General features: G+C 37.7%; 1 protein-coding gene across 1 annotated transcript in view; it reads right to left on the bottom strand.

The window, feature by feature from the left end:
- Nucleotides 1-3,818: 3,818 nt before the first annotated feature.
- Nucleotides 3,819-27,021, bottom strand: part of psat1 (phosphoserine aminotransferase 1) — a 35,504-nt gene continuing 12,301 nt past the window's right edge. The window contains exons 2-9 of the mRNA XM_057327010.1: nt 20,985-21,045; nt 20,816-20,885; nt 20,506-20,711; nt 14,199-14,371; nt 13,847-14,016; nt 6,187-6,315; nt 4,839-4,976; nt 3,819-4,228 (exon numbers count right to left, since the gene is read on the bottom strand). Of these exons, the coding sequence (XP_057182993.1) occupies nt 4,126-4,228; nt 4,839-4,976; nt 6,187-6,315; nt 13,847-14,016; nt 14,199-14,371; nt 20,506-20,711; nt 20,816-20,885; nt 20,985-21,045 (1,050 nt within the window). The 3' untranslated portion in view covers nt 3,819-4,125. The remainder of the gene's footprint in view (nt 4,229-4,838; nt 4,977-6,186; nt 6,316-13,846; nt 14,017-14,198; nt 14,372-20,505; nt 20,712-20,815; nt 20,886-20,984; nt 21,046-27,021) is intronic.

Genomic DNA, 27,021 nt, shown 5'->3' with positions numbered 1-27,021 from the left:
CAGTGCAAGGTTGACAGAACCGGGCTAATATGTTCATACTTTTTTGTACGTGTAAGAACTCGAGCTGCCGCGTTTTGGACCAATTGGAGTTTTTGTAATAAGCCTGCAGGGCAACCACCTAACAGTGCATTACAGTAATCTAGTCTTGATGTCATGAATGCATGAATTAACTTCTCTGCATCTGAGATTGACAGCATATGACGTAGTTTAGATATATTCTTAAAATGGAAAAACGCAATTTTACAGGTGTTGGCGACGTGGCTCTCAAATGACAGATTACTATCGAATAGAACGCCAAGATTCTTTGCTGACGACGAGGGTTTTATGGAACATCCGTCAATAGTTAAACAGTATTCTTGGTTGTTACTTATAGCAGTTTTCGGTCCAATAAGTAACACTTCCGTTTTGTCCGAGTTCAGTAATAAAAAGTTGTTACTCATCCAGTTTTTTATATCGACTATGCATTCCATTATTCGATGGAACTGCTGTGTTTCATGAGGCTTCGAGGAAATATAAAGTTGAGTATCATCAGCATAACAGTGAAAGCTAACTCCGTGTCGCTTTATTATATCTCCTAGAGGTAGCATGTATAATGCGAAGAGCAGAGGCCCTAAGACTGAGCCCTGTGGTACACCGTACTGGACTTGCGATTTGCGTGACACCTCATTGTTTATTGCTACAAATTGAAAACGGTCGGATAAATAAGATTTAAACCATTTCAAAGCTATTCCCTTAATGCCGACATAATTTTCGAGTCTATGTAGGAGTGTGCTGTGGTCAATGGTATCGAATGCAGCACTAAGGTCTAGCAGCACCAATAACGAGATACAACCTCGGTCAGACGCCAATAGCAGATCATTTGTAACTCTGATCAAAGCAGTCTCTGTACTGTGACATGCTCTAAATCCAGACTGGAATTCTTCATTGATGTCATTCCTTTGGAGGAAGGAGCATAATTGAGTTGAAACTACTTTTTCCAGAACTTTAGATATGAAAGGTAGATTCGATATAGGCCTGTAGTTCCTTAGTTCTCTAGGGTCGAGTTGGGGTTTTTTGACAAGGGGCCTTATAACAGCCACCTTATATGCTTTAGGCACATGTCCTAATGTCAGAGATGAGTTAATAATACCAAGAAGAGGATCTATAATTTCTGGGAGCATCTCTTTCAGTAGATTTGTAGGTATAGGGTCTAGTATGCATGTTGTTGATTTAGATGATCTAATAATTTTAGACAGCTCATCTTGATCTACGGTATAAAATAATTGCATTTTCTCCTTAAGGGCGCTGTAGTTAGTTTGTTCAGCGGGTTTCACTTCTGATTGCATTGTTATAATTTTTTCTCTAATATCTTGGATTTTATATGTGAAGTAGTTCATAAATTCATCACTGCTATGCTGATATACAGGATCAGAAGTCACTGACGATTTATTTTTTGTTAATTTAGCCACCGTGTTAAATAAAAACCTAGGGTTGTGCTGGTTTTCTTCTATTAGTGATGAAAAGTAGGCGGATCTAGAAGTTATTAGGGCTTTCCTGTATTTTCGAATACTATCCTTCCATGCTGTACGAAATACCTCTAATTTAGTTTTCTTAAAGTTGCGCTCCATTTTTCGGGCCGCTTTCTTTAGAGCCTGAGTGTGTTCATTATACCACGGTGTGGGGCTGCCATTTTTAATCTTCTTTAAACGTAGTGGAGCAACTTTGTCTAGCGTTACCGAGAAGGTGGAATTAAAATTTTCAGTGGTAATGTCAAGATCTTCAACGTTATTTCTCATGATTTGAGACAATTCGGGCAGATTATCGAGAAACGCATCTTTGGTAGTTGAAGTTATTGTTCTACCATATTTGTAACAATGAGTTTTATTTGCAGCCGTAGGCCAGTGAAGCAAACATAATACCAGATAATGATCCGAAATGTCTTCACTCTGCTGAAGGATTTTAACGTCGTCCACATTTATACCGTAAGACAGTATTAAATCTAAAGTATGATTACGAAGGTGAGTGGGTCCTGACACATGTTGACTAATGCCCATGGAGTTAAGAGTGTCTTTGAAAGCCATTCCTAAGGCATCTGTAACGTTATCTACGTGGATGTTAAAGTCACCAACGACAAGGAGTCTATCTGCGGCCAGTACTAGTTCTGATAAGAACCCACCAAATTCTTTAATAAAATCTGTGTGGTGCCCTGGAGGCCTATATACAATAGCTAGAATCAATTTAAAAAGTGTTTTATCTTTAGTATTAGGTGTTGAAACATGAAGAACCATGACTTCAAAAGAATTATATTTAGAGTTCGACTTCTGGGAAATGCTAAGAGAGTTATTGTAAAGTGCTGCGACACCTCCCCCTCTGCCTTTTAGACGAGGCTCGTGTTTATAATAATAATCTTGGGGGACAGATTCATTTAAAGCAATATAATCATCTGGTTTTAGCCATGTTTCTGTCAAACAGAGCATGTCTATTTTATGATCTGTTATCATATCGTTAACAAAAAGTGCTTTATTAGAGAGAGATCTAATATTTAGCAATCCGAGTCGTAGCAGTTGATTATCTGTATTTTGTTCATGTTTAGTTTGTTTAACGTTTATTAAATTACTTTCAAGAGGTTTACGCATTATTTTATGTTTGCTAATCCGGGGGACAGACACAGTCTCTATTTTGTGATGTTTTGGAGAACGGATTACTGCATGTTGGATTACTGCAACCTCAAACAAAAGGGCACTTTCGGCATTAAGGGCCAAAGAGACAGGTGCTCAATCATTCTCCTTTCATTGATTGGACTCCTGGTTGGCAAACACCTGACTCCAACTGACATTTAGTGACAACAGAACCTTTTCTTGCCACTGTAACTGTAACTTGAATACATTTTGTAGCTGAAATACCAAAAAAATGAGCCTCTGTCCAGACCATAGAACATTTGAAAAGTAACGAACACTAATGGAATTTCAAACAGGATGGGTTCTTCGGTCAGATGAAACTTAAAAAAATGAGCTTTTTAGCAGCAAACACTCAAGATGGGTTTGGTGCAAACAGGAATAAAAAGTACCCCATGTGTAAAATTATATGCTGTATCTTTAATGTTTTGGGCCTAATTCTCTGCTGGAGGTCCTGGATATCTTGTTCAGATAGATGGCATCATGGATTCTATCAAATACCAACAGATAAAAAATTAAAGCCTGACTGCCCCTACTAGGAGTTACATAATAGGCCAATTTTCGATCTTCCAACAGGACAATGATCTAAAAAATAAGCATCAAAATCAAAACAAAATGGGTCACTGAGCACAAGACAAAGCTTTTGCCATGGTCACCCCAGTTCCCTGACCTGAACCCTATAGAAAATGAGTGGGGAGAACTGAAGAGGATAAGCACCAACATGGAAATGTAAATCTGAAGGGTCTGGAGTGATTCTGGGTGAAGGAATCGTCTCTGGTCTCTCCTCAGGTGTTCTCTAAACTCATTAGGCATTTTAGGTGAAGACTCAGAGCTGTATTCTTGGCAAAAAGGTTGCAAAAAGTACTTAATAAAAGGGTACGATTAATTATGAGCAATGTGTATTAGAGAAAAACATTTATTTCATAACGACATTCCTCTCCCTATTTAAAATTCCTGTTCTCTAATGAAATGTTAGATTTTTTATAATTGTTTATTATCTGCTTAATGATGCAGATTTATTTTTACAGCCTTTTTTGATCATATTTACCTAGGGTATGAATAATTTTGAGCTCAACAATATAACCTACTATCCTGCTACTGCACATTACAATATCTTCAAAATTCCATCTTTACCCACCAAATCATTGCAGTGATTATAGCACATTTTATTAGTTTTACTTTGTCTTTATTTTTTGCATCACCACACTCTGTGTATTCACAAATAATGCACGTTTTTAGTAAACCATTACTTTAGCATACACTTTAACCATTTTTACAAGCACTGATGTGCACTAGAATAAACATAAAATGGTTAGTTGTATAAAAAGACCCAACAATATGTAATTAAATCAAACACAAAAGAAAAGGATATACTTTTTGTTATGTCCCTACGTAGCTGTTAGGATAACGTTGACCAAGAAACCCTTTTAAGTATGAATACAAACTACTACTAGTAAAAACAGCCTTCAGACTATTGGTGATCTCTTAGAAATTGTCCCATATAGGTGGCAAGAGTCTTTGCATCTTCAACAGTCACTGCATTGTACAAGGAAACCCGGATGCCACCCACAGACCTGAAAAAAAATTAAAACGTGAGGCAGGATTGTGGATGAACCACAATTTGTTCATTAATTAGTCTGTATTAATAAATATGCTTTTATAGCCTTTAATGTATTCATCTGCTCTGACAAATAAATAAAGGAAGAGAAGCAGGAACTTCTGGTTACAAAATTGGTGAAATGACTAGTAGAAAAATGTGTCTTTTTTACAATTATTCATAGCTGATAGTTAATGTTCTGTAACTACATATCTCTGCAATGTTAGTAAAGTCTGCTAAATTAAAAAAATGCAAATGTAAATCAGCCACATGGCTCTTATTGTCTAAGTGGGTGGCCAAATTACAGTTCCAAAAGCACTCTCTGACTACACAAGACTTTTTACCACATTACTATGCCGTTGTCATGGTGGTCTACATTGTTGCTTAATGATCAAACCAAACAGAGCTGACCATAAAGTTTCCATGATAATCTAATCTATGGATATGGCTTTGTAAGTATAATTAATAGGTTTTTATTGTCAATAGTTAAAGTAATCGGGCACGGCATGCACTACATCTTGAATTGACTATAAGATAGCATGAATTACAAAAAACATTCAAAACAATTTCTAATTTTCAAACAGTACCGGTGTCCTTTCAAACAAATCATCCCAAGTGCCAAGGCACCATCCAAAAATTGCATTTCAAGGTCTTCATCTCCTTCCTTCTTTCCAATGCGGAATGGAATGTTCATACGGCTTCGATAGACCGCATCAACAGGACATCTGAAAAAGTAAATGCAGGCAGTGTACAAATGTATATTTGCTTGTAAAATTGTGCTTTTAAATTCTCTTTGGAAAAAGTTGAGTAGTAGTATATAAACAATCCATAGTTTTAGTCCAAAGTTTTAGAACACTTCAGTGAAATGTTTCACAATGTCTTATATACTGTAGTTTTGATCCAAATGTGTATTTGATCCAAATGTGTATGCGTGAATGTCTGAAATTAGTTTTGTATACAAAAATATAGTTGGCAAATAGGAACATTTCTTTTTATTACAAACTAAAATATTGAATAAACATATTTTTCAAATGGATGATTGACTAAATAATGAAAAAAAGAGCAGCCAATAAAAGCACAGAATAGAAACCCCAAGAAGCTGCTTGATAAAATGGCAATAGAACATTTCTACCACTTCAAGGCAAAAGTTTTTTGTTTAGATATTTTAGTCACAACATAGTTCTCATAGTACCCTTTATATTATTCCACATTCTGATTAGCTTTAATTTTATTCTAAAATGTGAAAAATATGAAGTGTTCTAAAATTTCTCACTGGTAGTGTACATATTTTACTTGGCCTTTGATGATTATACAGTATGTTACCATACAAAGAATGCAGATGACTTTCCATTTGTTAAACATTCCAACTACATTTAATTTATAAAGTAATTTTATTTAAAGTGGGTCTTTCTCCACCATTCACTGATAAATGGTTATGACTTTTGTGCCTTTGTGTGAAAGACTTCCACTGCAGCTCTGTCCACTTAAGCCCATTGCACATTGAGTCCGAAATTTGCGTCACGTTAAAAAATAAATACGACCTCACGTTGTGTCAATCACATATACACACTGCCTCCGATATTTTCGTCCGTCATAAAAAATTTCACACCGGGTTCAATTTTCTGCGTTTTCGCATCCGTAGCAAGCATTTTGAGTGGCCTTTTATAACAATTCAGAGACACTGTACAAACGAGAGGCAAATACGGAAAAACGCATACGAAAATTTCGGACTGTATGTGCAAAGACCTTTAGTCAGCGCCAATGATTCCAATTAGTTTTCAGTAACACAGAATAAGCTTTTGTTGTCCAAACACATTAACCATGTTCATTTATTTTACATTGGTAATCATTTAATAAAACAAGTTGCCTTGTTAATATTTTGTACAGGACTTTGCTCTAAAATGTTAAGTTGTTTAGACACGTAATCTAACTGACGAGTAGAACCCATTAGAGTGGTTGATGATGTCATTTATTATGGCAGCTTTCTGTTTGTTCAGCTGTTCCATGGCATCTGCCCCTCCATTGTTCCTGATCCACTCCAGAACCAAGCCCATGATGTAAATACTGTAAAAAAAATAGAATTTTAAAATGTTCATTAAATAAATGTGCTTCTTAAACTTACTTCATATCTTCATATTTTGATTTCTAACTCGTTATACATATAGACCACTCCGGAAATGTAAGAAAAGCTGATCCAATGCTGGTCTAGATGAACTGTGTTTCAGTTTTTTAATACTATACAAATATTCGGAAAAAAAAAGAACATTTATGACTGAATCAAAATGCTAAATGAACATCTTTATCATTTAATTATACATGCAAGCAGCAATTGCAGGGTCAGTTCGTCTCCCCTCCTTCAGCCATGCGCTTATTTATCCCCTTACGAAAATTAACCATGTTTTTTTTGTGGTACAAGTGTAGTAACCATGGTTTTTTGGTGCATTGATTACTTAGGGCAAAACCATGGTTTACTATGGTTTTTACAAAAAACATAGTTTTCAAAACCATGGTTATTTTGTGATAACCATTGTTTTACTACAGTTACCATGTTTTTTGGTTTTAACTGTAGTAAAGCCATGGTAAATTTTCATAAGAGATTAGTGCCCTTGCCCCACAAAGACGTAATATGTGCGGGTGTAAGAGGCTTATTGTCACGGTTCTGCCTCCTTGCTCATGATTTTCTAGTCTAGTGGCAGGATCATGACAGATCCCTTCTGTCTAGTGTGAGAAAGACATGCATTGGTTGTATTACACATCCCATGCGCTTTCTCGTGTCTCGTCTGTTCCCGCCCTTTCGTCTCCTTAGTTACATTGTTAATTAGTTCATGCCTCACACCTGTTCCCTCTTGATTTGCTCCCTTTTACATAGCCCTCGTGTTCATTGTCTTGTGCTCGTGCATTGTATTTGGTGTAGTCTGTGCTACTGTGTATCCTGTATTCGGTGTTACTGTGTGCCTCAAGTATTCTCTGTGATTACCTGTTCCTGTTGTTACTTCCTGTCAGTCTTAGTAAGTGTTTAGTTCAGTTTAGTTCTTGTCTAGAGTTGTGTTAGTCTAGTGTTAGTCTACGTCCTGTTGCTTGTATTATTATTTTGTGCCATTGTTTATACCCCATCGTGGGTCTTTGTTTTGTGTTTCTTAAATAGAAGTCTTTTTGTTTTCCCCGTACTACCGCTGCCTGCAATTGGGTTCTCCACACCTTTCTTGACAGAATGCATGAGCCAAACCGAACCCAGCAGGCAGCTCCGATGGACGGCACGGCGTCGTCCTCACGATCCTGCCAAGCCCACTTGCTGCTAGGGTTCCGTCAGGTGAATTACGGGAACCGGAAGTTCGCCAGGTCATTCTCGGCGGTGGCGGAGGTGACCGAGTTTGACGAGGTGGAGTTGAAAACGATTTTCAACTGCTGCCTCACTCGGCGCCTAACACCGTCTGAGAAGAGGCTGCTGGCTCCCCTAGGGTTTGCGGACATGGTCAGGTACGTGGCCATCCGGGGCGATTTCGGGGGTGAGGTCCCACTCGCAACTTGCGCCCTGTGGTCGATCGCTCCGGAGGGCCTCGTCCTGGCTGCCGCTACCCGGGGGGACTCAGTACCCTCTGGTTTGAGCTCCACGGTCCCCGGTCCTCCTGGCGGCACCTGTTGCAAGTGGGGGAGGAGAGACTCGGGGACAACGTCTGTGGACTCCTCCGACCCAGAAATCCCTCTGTCCTCCACGGGCCCGGCTAAGTCGGCCATGGGCCCGATTGACCGGAGGAGGAGTGAGAAGCATCGTGGAGGAGCGTCCAAGCCAGTGCAACCGGCGTCCCAGCCAGTGATTGAGCCGGCATCTCAGCCGGTGCAGCCAGCAGCCAGTCCGGTGCAGCCAGCGTCCAGTCCAGTGTCCAGTACGATGTCAAGTCCGGTACAGCCGGTGATGCATCCGGAGTCTAGTCCGGTGTCCAGACCAGTGTCAAGTCCGGTGCAGCCGGCATCCAGTCCGGTGCAGACGGTGTCCAGTCTGGTGCAGCCGGGTCCAGTCCGGTGCGGCCGGCGTCCCAGCCGGTGATGCAGCTGGCGTCCCAGCCCTGTGATTCAGCCGGCGTCCAGCCCAGTGCGGCCGGCGTCCAGTCCGGTGCAGCAGCCATCCAGTCCGGTGCAGCAGCCGATGTCCTGTCCGGTGCAGCCGGAGTCTAGTCCGGTGCCTCCGGTGTCCCAGACGGCCTTCTAGCAGGCGACTCAGCAGCTACCCAGCCTTGTCCGATCGGTCTTCCAGCCGGTGACTCAGCCGGTCCCCAGCCTTGTGCGGCCGGCCTTCCAGCCGGCGCCCAGCCTTGTCCAGCCAACATTCCAGTCGGCAGTTCCCCCCAGGAACCCCCCACTAAGTCCCCCAGAACTCCACGTCCTCGAGCGCACCCAGGGACTAAAACTGTTCCCCCCATGAACTCTTGTTTTGTGCTTGTGCATTGTATTTGGTGTAGTCTGTGCTGCTGTGTATCCTGTATTCGGTGTTACTGCGTTCCTGTGTGCCTCAAGTATTCTCTGTGATTACCTGTTCCTGTTGTTACTTCCTGTGAGTCTTAGTAAGTGTTTAGTTCAGTTTAGGTCTTGTCTAGTGTTGTGTTAGTTAGTCTACGTCCTGTTGCTTGTATTATTATTTTGTGCCCTTGTTTATACCCCATCGCGGGTCTTTGTTTTGTGTTTCTTAAATAAAAGTCTTTTTGTTTTCCCCGTACTACCGCTGCCTGCAATTGGGTTCTCCACACCTTTCTTGACACTTATTTAATGCTATAAATTATAAAATGGAAGGAAATCAATAGCCTGCAGAATACAAACATTTCCCCGGCTAAGGTACAAAACAGCAACGATAACGAATTGTGTTGCGTGTATTGTATGCAGTGTGAGGCTAATGCAGAAAACATGTTTAAACATGCGCACCTAGAGAGTCAGAGCGCAAACTACTAAACTGAGTTCTCTTTCACGTCTTCTTACTCTGAAACGGACAAATAAACACAAAATTATGTCAAAATTCCCATATTAGCAAGGGTCCATGTAAAAGTAGTCCGTTTTATGAACATTAACAGCTTAGAAACAAAACGGACGTGTCACAGTATATTCGATCCGTAAATCTGTATAGAGCGCTCTTAAAGGGGCAGCAGCATAATAAAGATCTCTTTTTATAATGTTCATCATACAACAAAGGACGGGCCCAAAACACTCATATTAAAGTAATTATGTTCTCCTTATATGAATTGTTAACAAAAGTAAAAAATAAGCATGCAATAATTTAGTTGTTTAAATATGTGCTTTGAATACACTTTAAATACAGTACACTTTACACTTTGTGTTGAAAGAGAGTTTATGTATAAGCAATAAAATCAATAATCATTATAAATGACAGAGTAAGTTCTGGCATGAAACTCTAGATGGCACAGTCCTAAAGTCTAAACCAATCTGACATAATTACTACACGGTGAAGCTGATTGGTGTCTCTGTTCGCCAGTGCATTATACTTTCTGCTGATAACTCACCTCCACTTTTAAAACCACTGTGTATTCTTAAATAAAATGAGCATATTTGTTATCATTAAAATACTGTAACTGTAAGGGGATTGTATCGAACTAGCCAACTTCACAAACGTTAGTTTGTGTGGTGAATCAATAAATGAGGGAAAGAAAACTTATACTACAATGTTCAAAATTGTTTTAGATGATAAGAGATGAGAACTCCTGGCCAGCCTTGTGAAAGTCAGGCTAGAGACACTGCCAGCAATCTATAAGTGCAATGGGTGCTTGATAAAACTGCACAAATGTTAATTGTTAATTATTATAGTTAACTATCAATGTCAATAATACGCAACTTGCACCCAGTGTGTGAAAACTAGGCTAAAAATCTAGTTATTAGTGACGAGCATCAGTTTGATTTTAACCATTTATTTAAATATGTTTTACTGTAAGCCCCTTGCAGGACCATTGTCTCACATAAGGAGAAACGATGTTGTTTTTATTACTGCATTCATTATGCATGATTTAAACAGCTATATTTACGAAAACAGCTGTTCATCTCCCTCCAGAACTTGCACTTCAAAAGATCTAATCTTATAAGTGCGTGGGGCACATGAAGGGCATTGGAATTCACCCGAAGATTCGATAATAGCATTAAGTTTCTTGCACACACCGATTGATTCGCTTTATTGGACGCAAGTTAAAGTCAAGGGGCAGGGATTACTTTTGAGCTGAATGTATTAGCGTTCTTGATTTCTTTATTTGATTTTCATCAAATATCTTCTTGAAAAAAAAACAATACCACCCACATCTTGGAAGTACTTGGGGACTGGGGGTGAGTAAATTAACAGCAATTTCGTTCAACGTATTAGGGAATATAAAAAAACAATTAAATAGACAATATCCCTTCTAATTAAATTTCATGAAAAGGTATATAATGGAAGCAATATTTGTGTGTATGTTTTAATATCTGACCTGTAAGTAACAGCAACAAAAACAGTATAAAAGGAACAAAATGCAATAAATAACAGAAATACAAAATAACAGAAGAAATTATGATATGGGAAAAAACTGGCCCGCATCCTATTTCTACTTTTGGAATCTGGCCCTCAAAGAAAAGTAGTTGAAGACCCCTGCTTTAGAACGTTTGCTCATGGGTTCCCCCATGTGGTTGATATGTGCATTAGTCTGTTACCAGTGTTGTAAATAATGTTGCTGTATAAGCTTCTCCGTGGCCAGAGCAATACACTTGAATTTGTTTATTAAGCTGATGGAACTGGCGAATGCAGAAGCGTTGTTTGGAAAACATGTTGCACTCTTCCGCAAGCAGGGGTGGGACGGGGCTGTGTATATAATTGTATATAATACGGGGCTGTGTATATAATTCCCGAACACAGAATTTACAGAGTGTGTTTGTAGCTGCTACAGTATGAGGCTGCTCAGGTAGCAGCGGGAGTAGAATTCGTCCAGTTAAGAGTGGTTCTACCACTGAAATAATTTTAGAGACGTTATTTTAAGGTCGAAAAACTACAAATTGTTGCTTTAAATGAGATTGTGTTTCAATTGTGTTTGTATACCTGATGAAGGTCATGGGACCGAAACGTTGTATTCATAAATACATTTAGATATTTTTGCAAGACTAATAGAGTGTGGGACTATTGTTAATAAACAGAAATCAATTATTAAACAAATCAATTCAATTATTGAGCAAATACATAGACAGTATTCAAAACGATTTACTTATCTTAGCCCGATTCACAACAGTAAACTTATGATAACGATTTATAATTTGCGTGGTCGGGCAGGTCCCCGCAGGAAATTTGAGTTTGCATCACGTCCTCTTTGCGTCATTACGTCAAGTCCATAAACACAAAGGAGAGGAAATGGCTAGTTTATCACATGTGTGGACACTGCAGCTGTGGTGCTGCGAGTTGCAGAGAGTTGTTTATTTAAAAAAAAAATATATATATATATATATATATATAAAGTCGCTTAGAATTTAAATTGACATCTAGATTGCTGTGTTTAATCTGGAAGGCTTTAAGCTATCATCTGCATATAACGTTATTTTTCCTAGCATGGTAGTCAATGGGGTCCAAGAACTGTTCAGTTATAAGTATTCTTCCAAATTTCTTTCTCGGTGTTCATCAGAACAAAGAATTTTATACAGATTTGGAACGACTCAAAAGTAAGTAAATGATGACAGAATTTTTATTTTTGGGTGAACTATCCCTTTAATATCAACAAGGATTTTTAGAGTTGGCTCTGACATCTGAAAGGATTGCCGTAATGGCTTTATCCGCCGAACAGGTAAGATGTCACCAGCGTCATTTATTTTGAAAGTCTTTGTTTTCATTTAGTCTGAACAAAAGCAGCAGATATATTACTTGTTCTTCTTCTCATTAACAGAGGGGCTGCCGCTTTCCTTAACCGATGCTCAAAGTATACTTCCTCCCTAAGGGATAGTGGTCTGGGTGGTAAGATTCGCTCCCTTGTCAATAATTTATTACACACTCGTTTCCCAAACGGCCAGATAGTTTCACGAGAGTGACTTTTATATTCTCCATCAACAGGACAGGTGTACTGCTTTTCTTGCAAACTTTTGTCGTCCAAAAGACACACCTTTATCGACAGATTCGGTGACTAGAAGCACCCAGAACGGATTTCTGAACATGAGAGGAGCGCTGGTCATATGTCTTGTATGCATGCCTTATTTCATAAGTCTAAAAACACTCACGCAATGGACTCAGCTCTGGTCAAACAAATTGCTGGCAAGAAGCAATACTGGAAAGAAGTACTAAAGCGCGTAGTGGCAGTGATAGTTTCTAGCCGAAAGAAGACTGGCGTTCAGGGGGGAGGACGAGCTCCTAGGTTCGCCTCACAATGTAAACTATCTAGGAATTTTGGAGCTAATATCTCAATTTGACCCATTTCTAGGGCTTTTTTTACTTTTATCCATAGGACAGTGGAGGCAGACAGGAACATGGGGGTAAGAGATAGGGTGTGGAATAGGGACATGTCCCGGGTCGGACTCGAACCTGCGTCCCCATGAGCCAACAGCTCATGTATGTGCCTGGAGAGCTAACCACTGGGCTACCGCTCTGACAATTTGACCCCTTTCTATCCTAGCATATTAAAACAAGCAGCCAAAAAAGGACGGGCTTCAGCTAAGGTAAAACCAACTCTTTTTTTTTTATGCTTTGTTGATATTGCTTGTTTTGTTAAACGCTCATCTGTTAAATGGAGAAATGTAAAAAATATATATATATTGTTTTTAAATATTGTGCGCATTTATGTGCTTTAACCATAATTGTAAATCCTGTGTGACGGGCATACAGGTGCAACACTGTCGAAAAATATGTGGTGCCAGGGGGACCTTTGAGACGTCTGTGCCCAGGGCACATCAAAGTCATAATCCATCTCTGGAATATACTTGAGAGAAATTTTACTCATAAGAATTTACAGAGGTGCCAATAATTGTGCCAGTGTGAATTGGAGAAAAACATTTGCTTCATACAGTATGAGGGGTTAAGACTTCAATCTTATTAAGAGCCAGATTCCAAGCTGCACAGAATGTGTAGCTATTACTGCTATACAGTTTAAACCATACTTTAAAACATTTTTAAAGTACTGCTAAACACACGAGAAAAAGACAATTATAGGTATGCATTTGTATTACAAATTTGAATGTAAAGTGTCTCTTATTTGCATTTGCAGTAGTGTTCTGTAATTAAATTAAATTTATTTAGTTATTTTCTGGGCTTGATGAAGGCCTGCCAAGTTATTCCAGAGCTCTCGTAAATAATTTCTTCATGGACCTCACAGTGTGATTTCACAAATTTTCTAAAATGTCATTATTTAGTGTAGCATTCATTTTTTTCACTGGATTTTTTTGCTATAATCTTGAACTGCCTTTTAGATCTAACTATTTTAAAAAATTGAGGCCAGTTTTGAACAAGCATTTTGGTCAAAAGAAACCACTGCCTGCAATTAAAACTACTGTTTACTTAAACAATGTATCAAATCACTGACAATCTACCGCATCAGTATCCACAATACATCGATAACACATATTTAAAAACTTGGTAAACATAATGAAAAAGCAAAATAATTACCTGAAACATGGAGGAGTATTGTAGAGTGAGTTGTTCCCGGCCTGCACCTGGTAGTCTAGTATAATAGGGCACTCTTTCAATGCTCTGCCCAACAAATCCTCTCTTACAATCACAACAGTCACACCAGCACAACCAACATTCTTCTGCGCACCAGCAAATATCAGCCCAAACTGCGGAAATAAACAAATACAAAAACATACATACAATAATGTTCAACAATTGATAATACGTTAGCAACACAGCTAGGAAGTGTTTTAAATTGTCACTATGGTGCAACTTTTATGACAGTATCCTCAATATTAAACAAAAAATGTAAGTTAGTTAATTCAGTTCAAGAAGAAGCATTACCAACCTTTGACACATCTACTGGTCGTGAGAGGAAGTTGGATGACATATCACTGACAAGAACCACTTCCTTCGTGTCAGGAATGAAGTTAAACTCAACACCATCCACTGTTTCATTGCAACAGTAGTAAACATAAGAAGCTGAAGGATTTAATGACCAAGTGCTTCTGTCTGGTATATCTGAGAAAATAAGTTTGATAAAAATAAAGTTTACACCAATGTCACACAGTTCACAGATCTTCAACACAACAGTGTACCAGTCAGCTAATCTGGGGGTGATCTGAAAAATACCAGTTGATTTGTTGTCTTGTTACAAAGAGGTTGTCTTGGTACAAAGAGGTTTTCTAAAGTTAAAGCAACTAAACATTAGATCACTTTCTTTAAAACATGTAGACAAACTTTATGTTGGCTATAGTTTAATAGTTTAAAACAACTTGGGTTTGACATTTTCTATTATGATGGTAACGAATAACATGTTTTAGTGTAGAGCTAGCACATTTTAGCTTTGGCGCATTTTACCATAACTCTATCATGAATGACATGTTGTTAGCATAATACTAACACAATTAACATGATGATAAAGAAGATTTAACATAATTAGCATGTTAACAATGTTAGTATGTTGTTATTAGGCATGACAACAATTTTAACTTATCTAATTGTTATTAGCATGTAGCTATTCACTGCTAGCATGTGTAACATGCTGGAAGTCCTGTTTGCTAGCATGAGTCATAAAAGCCAACCCCATGGCGCAACCATGTTCTGATGCAGAAATACAGGTCTTGCTATACGGTTGCTAGGGTACTCTCTTTGGTTGCAAGGGAGTGGCTTGGCGGCTGCCAATGATGATACTCTAAAGGCTGCAGTATGAATGTTATGAACCAACCCTGTGCCTGACATTTGTTTTTAAAGATATACCTCTTTAGATTTGGGTGTACTAGGGTGCTCGACACTGGTTGCTATGAAATGGCTTGGAAGTAGGCATGGGCCGGTTACCCGTTTCAAGGTATATCGAGGTTTGAAAGAGTCAAGGTTTCAAAACAACTTACATTTTCTGTGATATCGTAAGGCAGGGCTATTCAATTAGTTTGTCATGGGGGCTAGTTCATGAAAAGCATCCCAAATGAGGGGCCGGAGAGATAAGGCTTGCAATACGAGGGATGACACAACAACAAGAAATCGGTTTTATTTTTTCCCAAATTCCGTTTTTTCTGTTTAAGTTTTTCTGGATTCTGTGTTTTCTGTCCTTTACAATATATTTGCCCACATGAAAAAATACTTCAGTATATTACAGTATTCACTTATAAACTATATTAAAAAACCTACAGTAGATACGTTGAACCATACAGGGAAAAATAAAAATAGAAATAAAATTGTTTTTTAGTCTACTTAAATGCAAGTAATATTTTTTATAATATGTTCTAATTTTGTTTTGTTTTAATAGCACGTTTACTTTAGTTTACTAGGGCTTTAGTTTACTAAAGTAAATAATATACTCAGTGGTTGAACTATAAAAAAATCAAGAGGGATGGTGTGGTAAAATGTGTGTGTTATAACTTGTTCAAATTAACCAGACTTTTATTTTGATGGGTCACCGTAAAGGGTGTTTGGTTTGACAGTTGCTTTTCTCATATGAAACAGTGAAACAGGTCATGTGCATGCGTTCTCTTAAAGCTCCACGAGCACACTCAAAACAATTGCAGATTACATATTTACACACCATCTGAATATTTTTAAAATTACTCATGCACAATTTGAATTGTGTTAGCTGTTCGGTGCTACTTTTTGAAATTATACATTTGCCATATTCTGTGCCATTCCGCGTTATACAGCAACATATGCCTGGATTCCGCGATTCAATAATAGGGTCCTAAGTTAACTATGGGAGCCCGTATGTTGTATTTTTGCCCCATAAGACACCCCACGTTTTTTTTCTATTTAAACATGCTGATGTATTTTAAACTGCACTACAAAAACATTGGTGCATTGTAAGACGCCCAAGCTGGCTTTTCTACACTCGAACATGTTCATGTGTTGTATTTTAAAACTGCATAACAAAATAAAGGAGAAATTCAGTGAAACAATATTAACCTACAGAGACGCTGTTCTCCGACGCGCTATTCTCGGCCCTTGCCTCTGTATTTTTGAAATGGTGGTCCTATTTGTGCTAGCAAAATGTCAGAAATGAAACTAAAAAAAGTTAGTCCGTCATCGTACTGTTTACCGCGTCTCACAGGAGAGGCTGCTTGCGAGTCGCGCCTCTCGCCTAACGTCACGTCACTCCTGCACTTTGCTGCTGCAGCTTGTGCTGAATGGAACAGAATGAGACGAAAACGAGACGATAACTAAATAAAAATGAATGCATTATAACGAAAACTGTAATAAAAATATACTGACATTTTCGTCAACTAATAAAAACGAGACGAAAATATTCTTGTCCCACCTGGCGGACATCAGTTTGCGCGCATGTGCTGCTTATCTCATATAAACGGCAGAGAGAAGTCTCTGGGAGAAGTGGAAGCACAGACATGTATTCTGTGTCTCCACGCGGTTTACAAAGCGTCTTATTTTCCTTCACCATCGCCGGTAAAACGCCGCAAACTTGAAGCGCGACTGCAGGCGAGTCACCCCGAAACACATTACGAAGGCAAGCTCAAATGTTTTTATATGCCTATGTTAACTTAACACGAGCTGCTGCATAACGTGAAATGCAACATAGAGTCAGCCAAAAGAAACCAGCGCTGTCCTCTACTGATTATAGAAGTGATGAAGTGAGTCTAACTGTACATTCCAACCAAATATGTAACATGTTTGCATGACTAAAGAAATGTAATACAATTTATATAATATGTCTTTTTGAAAGCTATTCTCATTCATTGCTGTATCAAGCAAACACAGTGCGCTCTTTCTTCAAAGAGGCATGCCATGAGCCAATAGCCTTTGAGTGTAAGCCGTGTCAGAGCGTTTCATTGGTTGAATGAACTGAATGAACACGCCCTACTTTACGAGTCAATAGAGTCAAATGGAATTGAACGAACTGGAACATGTCGTTCATGGTCTAATACTCTGCGTTCCAACAATGCATATCTAGTTACTGGAATTTTCTGAAAAATAAAGGTAATGACCTGGTTTAATTTTATTCTAAGGTGAAGTAAATTATGTCAAAACAGTTGAATCTTTGTATGGAACATTTAATTACACCAAGTAAATTATTTAAACCATTTAGATTTTAGTAGACTAAATATAATGTATATTTATTCGACTAAAATGTTTTTCATATTTCGTCGACTAAAACTAGACTAAAACTAAAATGATGGGGTTGACTAAAATGTGACTAAAACTAAATTGCATTTTCGTCAAAAGACTATGACTAAAACTAAATCAAAATTTGCTGTCAAAATTAACACTGCGCGGCAGCGCATCCTGTCTAGAACAGCTGACAGGTATCACACACCAGACATGTACATTCTGTATGCACAATCTCAAGATCAAAGTCTAAACTCCTGATGCAAGTTGGACCAGTTTTAACTTATTTTTATGTTATTTTATTAATCAATATGTGGTGTTTAAATGTTATTTAATCAATAGGCTCTATATCACGTTGCTAAATCCGTTATTGTTGTTCTGTGACTGCTTTAATGTGGTAGAACTGAGTAACAAATAAGGCTTTTTGTATTAATGCAGTTTTTTCTGTTATTCCCAAACAGATAAATATATCTTGCAGTCTCTATAATGAAGTTTATTTGTACAAAAAATATGATTTTTGACAAATGACATGTATTTATGTGTGTGGCGCTCTGTGGTGCGGCAGGGTTTTGAGCAGAGTTCAGAGCTGTAGCGGAGCGCCACCACCAGACACCACATGGTGTGTGTACCTTCACAGAAAACAATAAGGTTTTATTTGGTTACATTAGTTAACTACATAATTAGCCTAAACATACTTCCACAACATTGACTCATCTTTGTTAGGATAGTACAACTGTTATCAAACAAATTTGTAAAAAATGTCTTTAATCGCTATTTCTTATACAGGTATAGGCCCTATTCAATGCATTATGCTTAAATAAAAAATAATAAAAAATGATTATAATGTTACGGTAAGCAGATTACATATACCGGATAATTATATTGAGATAAATTTGTTGATACGGCACAGTGATTACCAAGAAAATTTTTTTACGGCACGTAGGCCTGTCGCGATATGTTATACGATACGATATATAAACTTGACGTCAGTAGTTTTTGGTGATGCAATATATCACCATTGTGTTTTATATGCATTTGTTAACATAAAAATAAATGACATTAACATTTTATTCAATTGCGCTGTCTCTGTTATCACTGCCCTTTGTTTGTGTGTCAAAAGCGGGGCTCGTGCGCACACACACAATCACACTGGCACACAGTCGCACACACGGGCAGACAGCGGCAGGTGAAAAGACTCGAGGAGTTATGTTGTTTTCCTGATGAATAAAGCCATTTCGGAATAGTAATCGACTAGTGTCAAAGCCGCAAACCAAACCTCCCACTCCGATATGAAAACAAAGGAGAACATTAACAAGACGCTGTACTCTTCAAATACAGAGGTAGGAAAACAGCAACACAACTGATCAAAACAAAAGCAGCATTTGGAGCTCGAGAGAGGTCTTACAGACAGTTAAGTTAAATATGACATGTCACATGTATGGATACACCTTAGATGAATTTCAAACAGCGTTTTTGTTCCTTTGAAGGGCACTTCACGAATGGAAAAGTTGTACCAGATAAAGAGACATTGTTTTTCACTGCTGAATTGGGCAAGTGTATTTTAAACGGCTACATTATGACATACAATCACGCTGCCCTCTCCAGAGTTCACATATCAAGGGCTCTACTTACCCTAAACTTCATCATAATGGCTTGTAACGTAAAAAAAAAACAATTATAACTGACAGTGTCAGTTTTATTTATTTTAAGTATTTAAATATTTACCCTCCAGTTATTATTTACAATCCAACTTTAATGTCCACATATTCTATTCAAAGGTCTTTGTTCTTTAAAAGGGTGTACTTGCAATATTATACAAGAGTTTGGTTCCAAAATGAGATAACTCATTCAACAAAAATCATGTTTTTTATTATGTTTTCGTGTTTGTATTGTGTATTATTGTGTTAGTTAGCTGTGCTTTTTTTTAGTTATTATGACTTAAATCAAAACAAACCAACTGCAGTTTGATTGATATTAATTGGAATGCACGATAAAAAAACATGATCTTTGAAAAAAAATAAAAAACTGAGTTATCTCATTTTGGAACCAAACTCTTCATAATATCATTACTTAATCAGTGGCATAAAATATTTATAATATGACAATAATATCGACTATCGCTTTCATTGCCAATGCAATTAATCGCCAAACAAAAAGTTGCTATCGCGACAGGCCTAAGGGCACGCCATGTCAAAAAGGGTTGACCCCTGCCCTAGATAAATATGAGCAAAGAAGGCTGTGAAAATAAATCTGCATCATTAAGCTCTGGCCCATTATGTGACTTCTAGCAGGGACAGACAGGTTTTGATAAAAAAAAAATAGCTTTAACAGCAAACAGTATCAACAGATAAAAAATAAAAACACTCAAGATGGGTTTGGTGCACACAGGAATAAAAAAATACCTTGTGTGCAAAATTATACACACTGCTGTATCTTTAATGTTTTGGGCCTAATTCTCTGCTGGAGATCCTGGACATCTTGTCTTGGATTCTAGCAAATATAAACAGATAAAAAAAATCAAAACCTGACTGTCCCTGCTAGAAGTCACATAATGGGCCAAGTTTGGATTTTCCAACAGGACAGGTCACTCAGCACAAGACCAAGCTTCTGCCATGGTCATCCCAGTTCCCTGACCCTAACCCTGTAGACAATGAATGGAGAGAACTAAAGAGGTGAAGCACCAACATGGAGCTGGAACTCTGAAGGGTCTGGATCAATACTGTATAAAGGACTTTTATTTCTTGTCAGATGTTCGTCAAACTTATCAGGTATTACAGGTGTAATATTTGGCAAAAAGGTAGTATTGAATAAAAGGGTATGATTAATTATGAGCAATGTGTATTAGAGAAAAATTTTAAAAAATATATTTCTAAATGATATTTTTGTCCCCCATTTAAAGTTCTTATTTTGTAATGAACGGTTAATTTTGTACATGTTTTAAATCATCATTTAAAGATCAAAAGGCTAAATAATGCAGTTTTATTTTCACCGCCTTTGGTCATATTTACCTAGGATATAAATACTTTGGGGCTTATATTCTCAAACATTGCTTATAACATATTACTCACTGTTATAACTATCCAGTTTTGGATGGATCACAGTCACTTTTCCATACTTCTCTGCTTCTCTGGCAGCCTTTGCAGACCATGTCCCTGTGACTAGATAGTCAGCACACCTGTCTTCCTTCAGACCAATCAGATTTAGAGGAACTGCACTGAACTGTCCCGACCCACCACCTTGCAAGAACAGTACTTTGTAGTTTTCAGGTACATTCCTGTACATAGCAAACAATTTAAACTACATTTATATTATGATAACAAAAAAATGTCAATTGGGGTTTAAAAATACTGCTTCATGAATCCCACAGAAAATACTTACAAAAGTTCACGCACAAGATTTTCAGTAGTGTTTATAATCTTACTGAAATCAGATGATCTGTGGCTCATTTCTGGGTTTGACAGAAAAAAAGCAAAGGCCTGATTATCCTAACCTCAAAAACAAAAGTATTACACATGCACAACTTGCATATTAAAATACAAATCCTTACCAAGTATGCTTATACCAGTACCATTGTAATTCAGCAGCTCCTTTTGTGCTTTGAGTAGAACCTAAATAAGAAAAATATGCATTTATTAACTCTTGTTTGTGTTTATAATCACAAATTCCAAAAATTAACATCATCCCATCCATCTGGTCTGCCAACCTAAAACAAATATTTTGCAATGTATATATGTAAATTTATAATGCACTACCAGTTAAAAACCTAAAAGCATTTGTTAATATTGAAATATTGATTCATATAATCCTGGCAAGCCCTACAAAATCTACAGAAGTTAGGTTATGTAATCAATAATATTTTGAATAGCTTTACGAAATCGTATTCAATAGGACACTAGAGTCAAAGGGGTCACAGACAATCAAAATGTCATTGATTTTTACACAAAAGTGGTTACTCTCAATGAAAAAAAAAAACATTGCAAAGACTCCAAAGTTAACTTATTGTTCAAGTGACAACAAGCAGGCTCTCCATTTGCAAAAACCATTTGCTTTTTATTTCTTTTGTTTGGCCAAACTCACGCCAGAGCTCAGCCCAATGCTGTTTCACACAGGTCTGTGAAAAAAACTGTCTTTAAACCAGAATTAAATCAGTCCAGAAGGGCCAAACGTAAGACAGATTTTGCCCAGATTTTATTGCTGTCTGGGAAGTATTTTATTTTATTTTCAATTACGCTTTGCTTTTCTGCCTTTGTTTTTCATTAATTAATAATTCATCAATGTCTTTAATTTCAGTTCATTTTAATAATTTCTGTTTTATATACACATTTCAATTTCCAGTGTTCCTAATAAAAAAACATATTTAATCTCCATCGAATAGATTGTGAATATTTGGCCGACTTCCCATATCAGTGACACTGGAGCATTGTCAAATATAGAGATTTTCTAATTTCAACACGCTCTCGCTCTCACTCTCCAGTATCTGGACGAGTACAATATTAAAGCGGTTCCAGATAAACAATTACGCTCAATACTGCTCCGTCACACAGCTAATATTAAAACAAAAACAACAACATATCTTGGTTCTAACAAACAGAAAAAACAATGTTACTCACATACTTATCCGAATCAAAGCAAACTCCTCGGGGGTGATTTTAAGACGATCTTTCTCTCCAACGACTCTGGAAAGTATCTCCATAGATATCTATGAGTATCTCTGCTAAAAACTTTAGTACCGCGGGTCCTAACGCGTCTCTGCTGGAAAGTCTTTATAATATTAGTGCAGGTCCTAGCTCTTGCCTGACTTTTATCTTTCTTTTTATACTTAAAATCCACAGACCGATTATTTTATGTAATAAATAAGACATCGCTCTTTCTACAGTCTTTCTAATGCCCACATGATCTCTTCCCTGCATCAACATGAGAACGACATCTTTTTGTACTATGGTGGCTACCGTCGTGTTTTGACTGAGCGATTCATCGCAAATCTATAATACAATGCTAGTGGCCGGTGTAAATCAAAAACTTCGCCTTTAAGATATCTCAGGGCAAGCCAAGTTGTTTTCTATCAAGATACCTCTTACATTTAAGTTAGTCTGGGACTAGTCTCCGTGCCATTGGCAACACTGAAACGCGTTCACTTTGATGTGAGTCAGTAAATTTACGCTAGCACGCCTCTGAAATTAATCCACGCTCCTCATGCTGAAACTACAGTCTGAAAGATGTTTCAAATAAGATAAAACATAACACTTTATTTACACTGTTAGAATTTTTTATAGGTAATGGTCTGTATTATTTTACAGAATTTTTTCTTTTTTCCATTAAACAGTTAATGCCTGTTATTTTACAGATTTTTTCAGTAATAAAAAATACTATTAAAATTACAGAAAATTAACCAGAATTTAATATTACAGAAATATTTTGTTTTTTAAAAGCAATTTATAGTATTTTTACAGTTCCAAAAATTTTATTAAGTAATAATTTACAGATTCTCTCTAAAAAATATGTAAAATTGCAACTGCTTTGTCATTAAATGCAGTTGAAGGTCATTTAGGGTATTTTACAGGTCAACTGGTAATTCTACATACACACATGCAAGTTATTTTGACATTTATTTTTGTTCTCACCTAAACAATACACAACTTTGCATTTTGACAACTTAAATATAGTAAAACTGCTAGATCCTTTAACGTTTTTGAAATGTTGTCTAACATATTAAAATACAGTATTTACATGTACATCGGTTATCAATTCACTATAGCTAATACAACATATATTAACAATATGTAATAATTTCTATTAGGGGTGTCCCCGACTAAGAATTTACATAGTCGAATCAGAATTGTCATGTCTTGCCTATAGTCGACTAATAGTCGAATCAGACGTGTGTGTGTGTGTTTGTATGTGTGCGCACGCGCGCCAGTGCATGTGTGGACGACACCAGGTGGTTAAGGGTACAGCGCAAAATTGATGCACCAAAAAACAATCAAACATTAATTTACAGAATTTGTTTAGAACAGAATATACCTTTATAATAAATAAACGAAATAAGCCAGAATCAAGTCACAATGTGTAAAATAAATGTGTTTAGGCAAAATGCAGGGGAACATAATTTTCAAAACACAAGCCACAAATACAAAAATTTATTTTCCTTAAACATCACGTAACAATGCTGTGCAATACAATACTAGACCAGATCTCGCCTCAAAACTATTTTTAAAACTACTCGATAATAATTAATTATTTTTTACAAACGGGAATGCAGCACATTCATTACCAATGAACTACCAATAAAGTGACTTTATTTACCGCATGTAAAGGGGGAGCGCGGATAGACGTGATCCTGCGCTGAGTCATAGCCAGACCTCGCGCTCATAAGCGAGGTCTTTTTTCCATTAAACATACCCAACCCTAAAAATGTCCCATTTCTTTACATCATAAATAGCGCATTGCATGCCCGTCTGCAATACGCCACTGCCCATATAACCAAAATGACATGATCCCCATTGCATAACACCTCTGCGAAGATTCAACTCTGAGATTGGTAGTCGAATCAGGCTCCTCCGATCGAAGCATCGAATCGTCGACAATTCGGGGTCACCCCTAATTTCTATATTATATTACAGTACGACAGTATTTTTAATTGAAACAACAATATTGTAATCCATCTGCATAGCAATCAAACTTATAACTCTCCTTTTAGGCATATATTTTAGTTGTGTGTAAGACATCCATCATCCAATCAGATGCCGCAAATTGAAATTTGGCGCCACTTGCATCGTAATGGCTGTGAGTAACGATTCTAGTGCAGCAGCAGAGCCAGAGCGGGAGTTTTCAAACTCCAGTGGATTACTATGGAAGCCAGGCAGGCGCTGCGGGAAACATCTCCTGAGAACAGCCGTGAGCAGTAGCGTGCGAAGGACAGTAGGGCTGCAACTAACGATTATTTTGATAATCGATTAGTTGGCCGATTATTTTTTTCGATTAATCGGATATAAATGTAATTACATCTTTTGCTTATGATAAGTAATCAGATATGGGAAAAGTATACACAACTGAACTCATTAGCCTTCTCCCAAAATGTTGTGAATGTCTCCATAATTAACACACCTGGTGAGTTGATTCAGGTGTGTCATATTAGAAGCAACTGACAATAGTCTCTCCCAAACGTGGGAGCGAGGGGAGGGTCGGCCAAGGAAATGTTTTTTTTTGTGCCATGAAAAGTGAGATATTTGTCATTCAAATGTAGTGAAGTACAGTAAAAAGTAAACAGAAAAAGTAATACTTAAGTACAAATACTCAAAAAGTGTACTTAAGTTCAGTACTCAAGTAAATGTACTTCGTTACCCACCTCTGAACTAAATAAAGCACCAAATCAGTGTATTTAGCCTAATATGTACTTTGCAAAGTGCAAACGCCACAAATTGAGTTTTACTAATATAATCTTTAATTTTGTCATTTAAACACCTCTCCCTTTTAAACTTTAAAACTGCGCAGCTTGAAGAGATGCATGTAAAACACGTCTGACTTTAAAACTGCGCACCTCGCGCTGCACGGAGAGACGCATGCACCGAGAGACACGTCTGACTTTAAAACTGCGCAACATGTGCTGCACGGAGAGACACACCAGACTTTAAAACTGCGCACCTCGCGCTGCACGGAGAGACGCATGCACCGAGAGACACGTCTGACTTTAAAACTGCGCAACTTGTGCTGCACGAAGAGACGCAACCACGGAGAGACACGTGTGACTTTAAAACTGCGTACCTCGCACAGCACGGAGAGACACGTGTGACTTTAAAACTGCGCACCTCGCCCTGCACTGAGAGACACGTGTGACTTTAAAACTGCGCACCTCACGCTGCACAAAGAGACACGTGTGACTTTAAAACTGCGCACCTCACGCTGCACAAAGAGACACGTGTGACTTTAAAACTGCGCACCTCGCGCTGCACGGAGAGACACATCTGACTTTAAAACTGCGCACCTCGCGCTGCACGGAGAGACACGTCTGACTTTAAAACCAAGACACATCTAAAATGGTAATTTTAAAAGGTAAGAAGATGCGCTTGATTTATAACTGCGTGACGTCAAGTGACGTCACAGACCAACTAATCGATAATGACATTCGTTGACAACGAATTTCATTATCGATTATTATCGATTTTATCAATTAGTTGTTGCAGCCCTAAAGGACAGTGAAGAAATTTCTTCCATTCTGATGGAAAAACATGACAAGTACATTTAAAAGCAACAATCCTTTTGAAACTGAGGAAAACAACGCACCTTTAGCGCCTGCTTCACTACTCAGTCAACATTGTCAGTCAGAGCCACCAACCACTGGATGAGGTAAGCATTTTATAACACATTTAAACAATGATTTTATTCTTTCATGTCATGTGCTGCACTTTTTGTCTTAAAGCTAATTGTTAGCATTCTTCTGATAAATGTGTAGACCTAAGGTTACTGTAATGTTAGCTATGGTTAGCTAAGGAGTAACGGTAGCGTTAGTACAGATAATACAGTAATTTGTGTTCTGTAGATAAAACTTTTTTTCAGAGATGTTTTTGGTTGTAGAAATGTATTTTCTGATCCAGATTAGGGCTGCAACTAACGATTATTTTGATAATCGATTAGTTGGGCAATTGTTTTTTTTCTTTGATTAATCGATTAATCGGATAAAATGTAATTACGTCTTTTGCTTATAAGTAAATCAGATATGGGAAATGTATACACAACTGAACTCATTAGCCTTCTCCCAAAATGTTGTGAATGTCTCCATAATTAATACACCTGGTGAGTTGATTCAGGTGTGTCATATTAGAAGCAACTGACAATAGTCTCTCCCAAACGTGGGAGCGAGGGGAGGGTCGCTAAGGAAATCATTTTTTGTGCCATGAAAAGTGAGATATTAGTCATTCAATTGTAGTGAAGTACAGTAAAAGGTAAACAGAAAAAGTAATACTTAAGTACAAATACTCAAAAAGTGTACTTAAGTACAGTACTCAAGTAAATGTACTTCGTTACCCACCTCTGAACTAAATAAACCACCAAATCAGGGTATTTAGCCTAATATGTACTTTGCAAAGTGCAAACGCCACAAATTGGGTTTTACTAATATAATCTTTAATTTTGTCATTTAAAACACCTCTCCCCTTTAAACTTTAAAATTGCGCAGCTTGAAGAGATGCATGCAGAACACGTCTGACTTTAAAACTGCGCACCTCGCGCTGCACGGAGAGATGCATCCACGGAGAGACACGTGTGACTTTAAAACTGCGCACCTCGCGCTGCACGGAGAGACACATGTAACTTTAAAACTGCGCACCTCGCACTGCACGGAGAGACACGTGTGACTTTTAAACTGCGCACCTCGCGCTGCACGGAGAGACACGTCTGACTTTAAAACTGCGCAGTTCATTCTGCACGGAGAGACACATCTAAAATGGTAATTTTAAAAGCTAAGAAGACGCGCATGATTTATAACTGCGTGACCTCACAGACCAACTAATCGATAATGACATTCGTTGACAACGAATTTCATTATCGATTATTATCGATTTTATCGATTAGTTGTTGCAGCCCTAAAG

This window comes from Triplophysa rosa, unplaced genomic scaffold (assembly GCF_024868665.1).
Source record: "Triplophysa rosa unplaced genomic scaffold, Trosa_1v2 scaffold153_ERROPOS665111, whole genome shotgun sequence".
NCBI lineage: Eukaryota > Metazoa > Chordata > Actinopteri > Cypriniformes > Nemacheilidae > Triplophysa > Triplophysa rosa.
The sequence above is the reverse complement of the archived record's forward strand: the minus strand, read 5'-3'. Positions and strand labels throughout refer to the sequence as shown.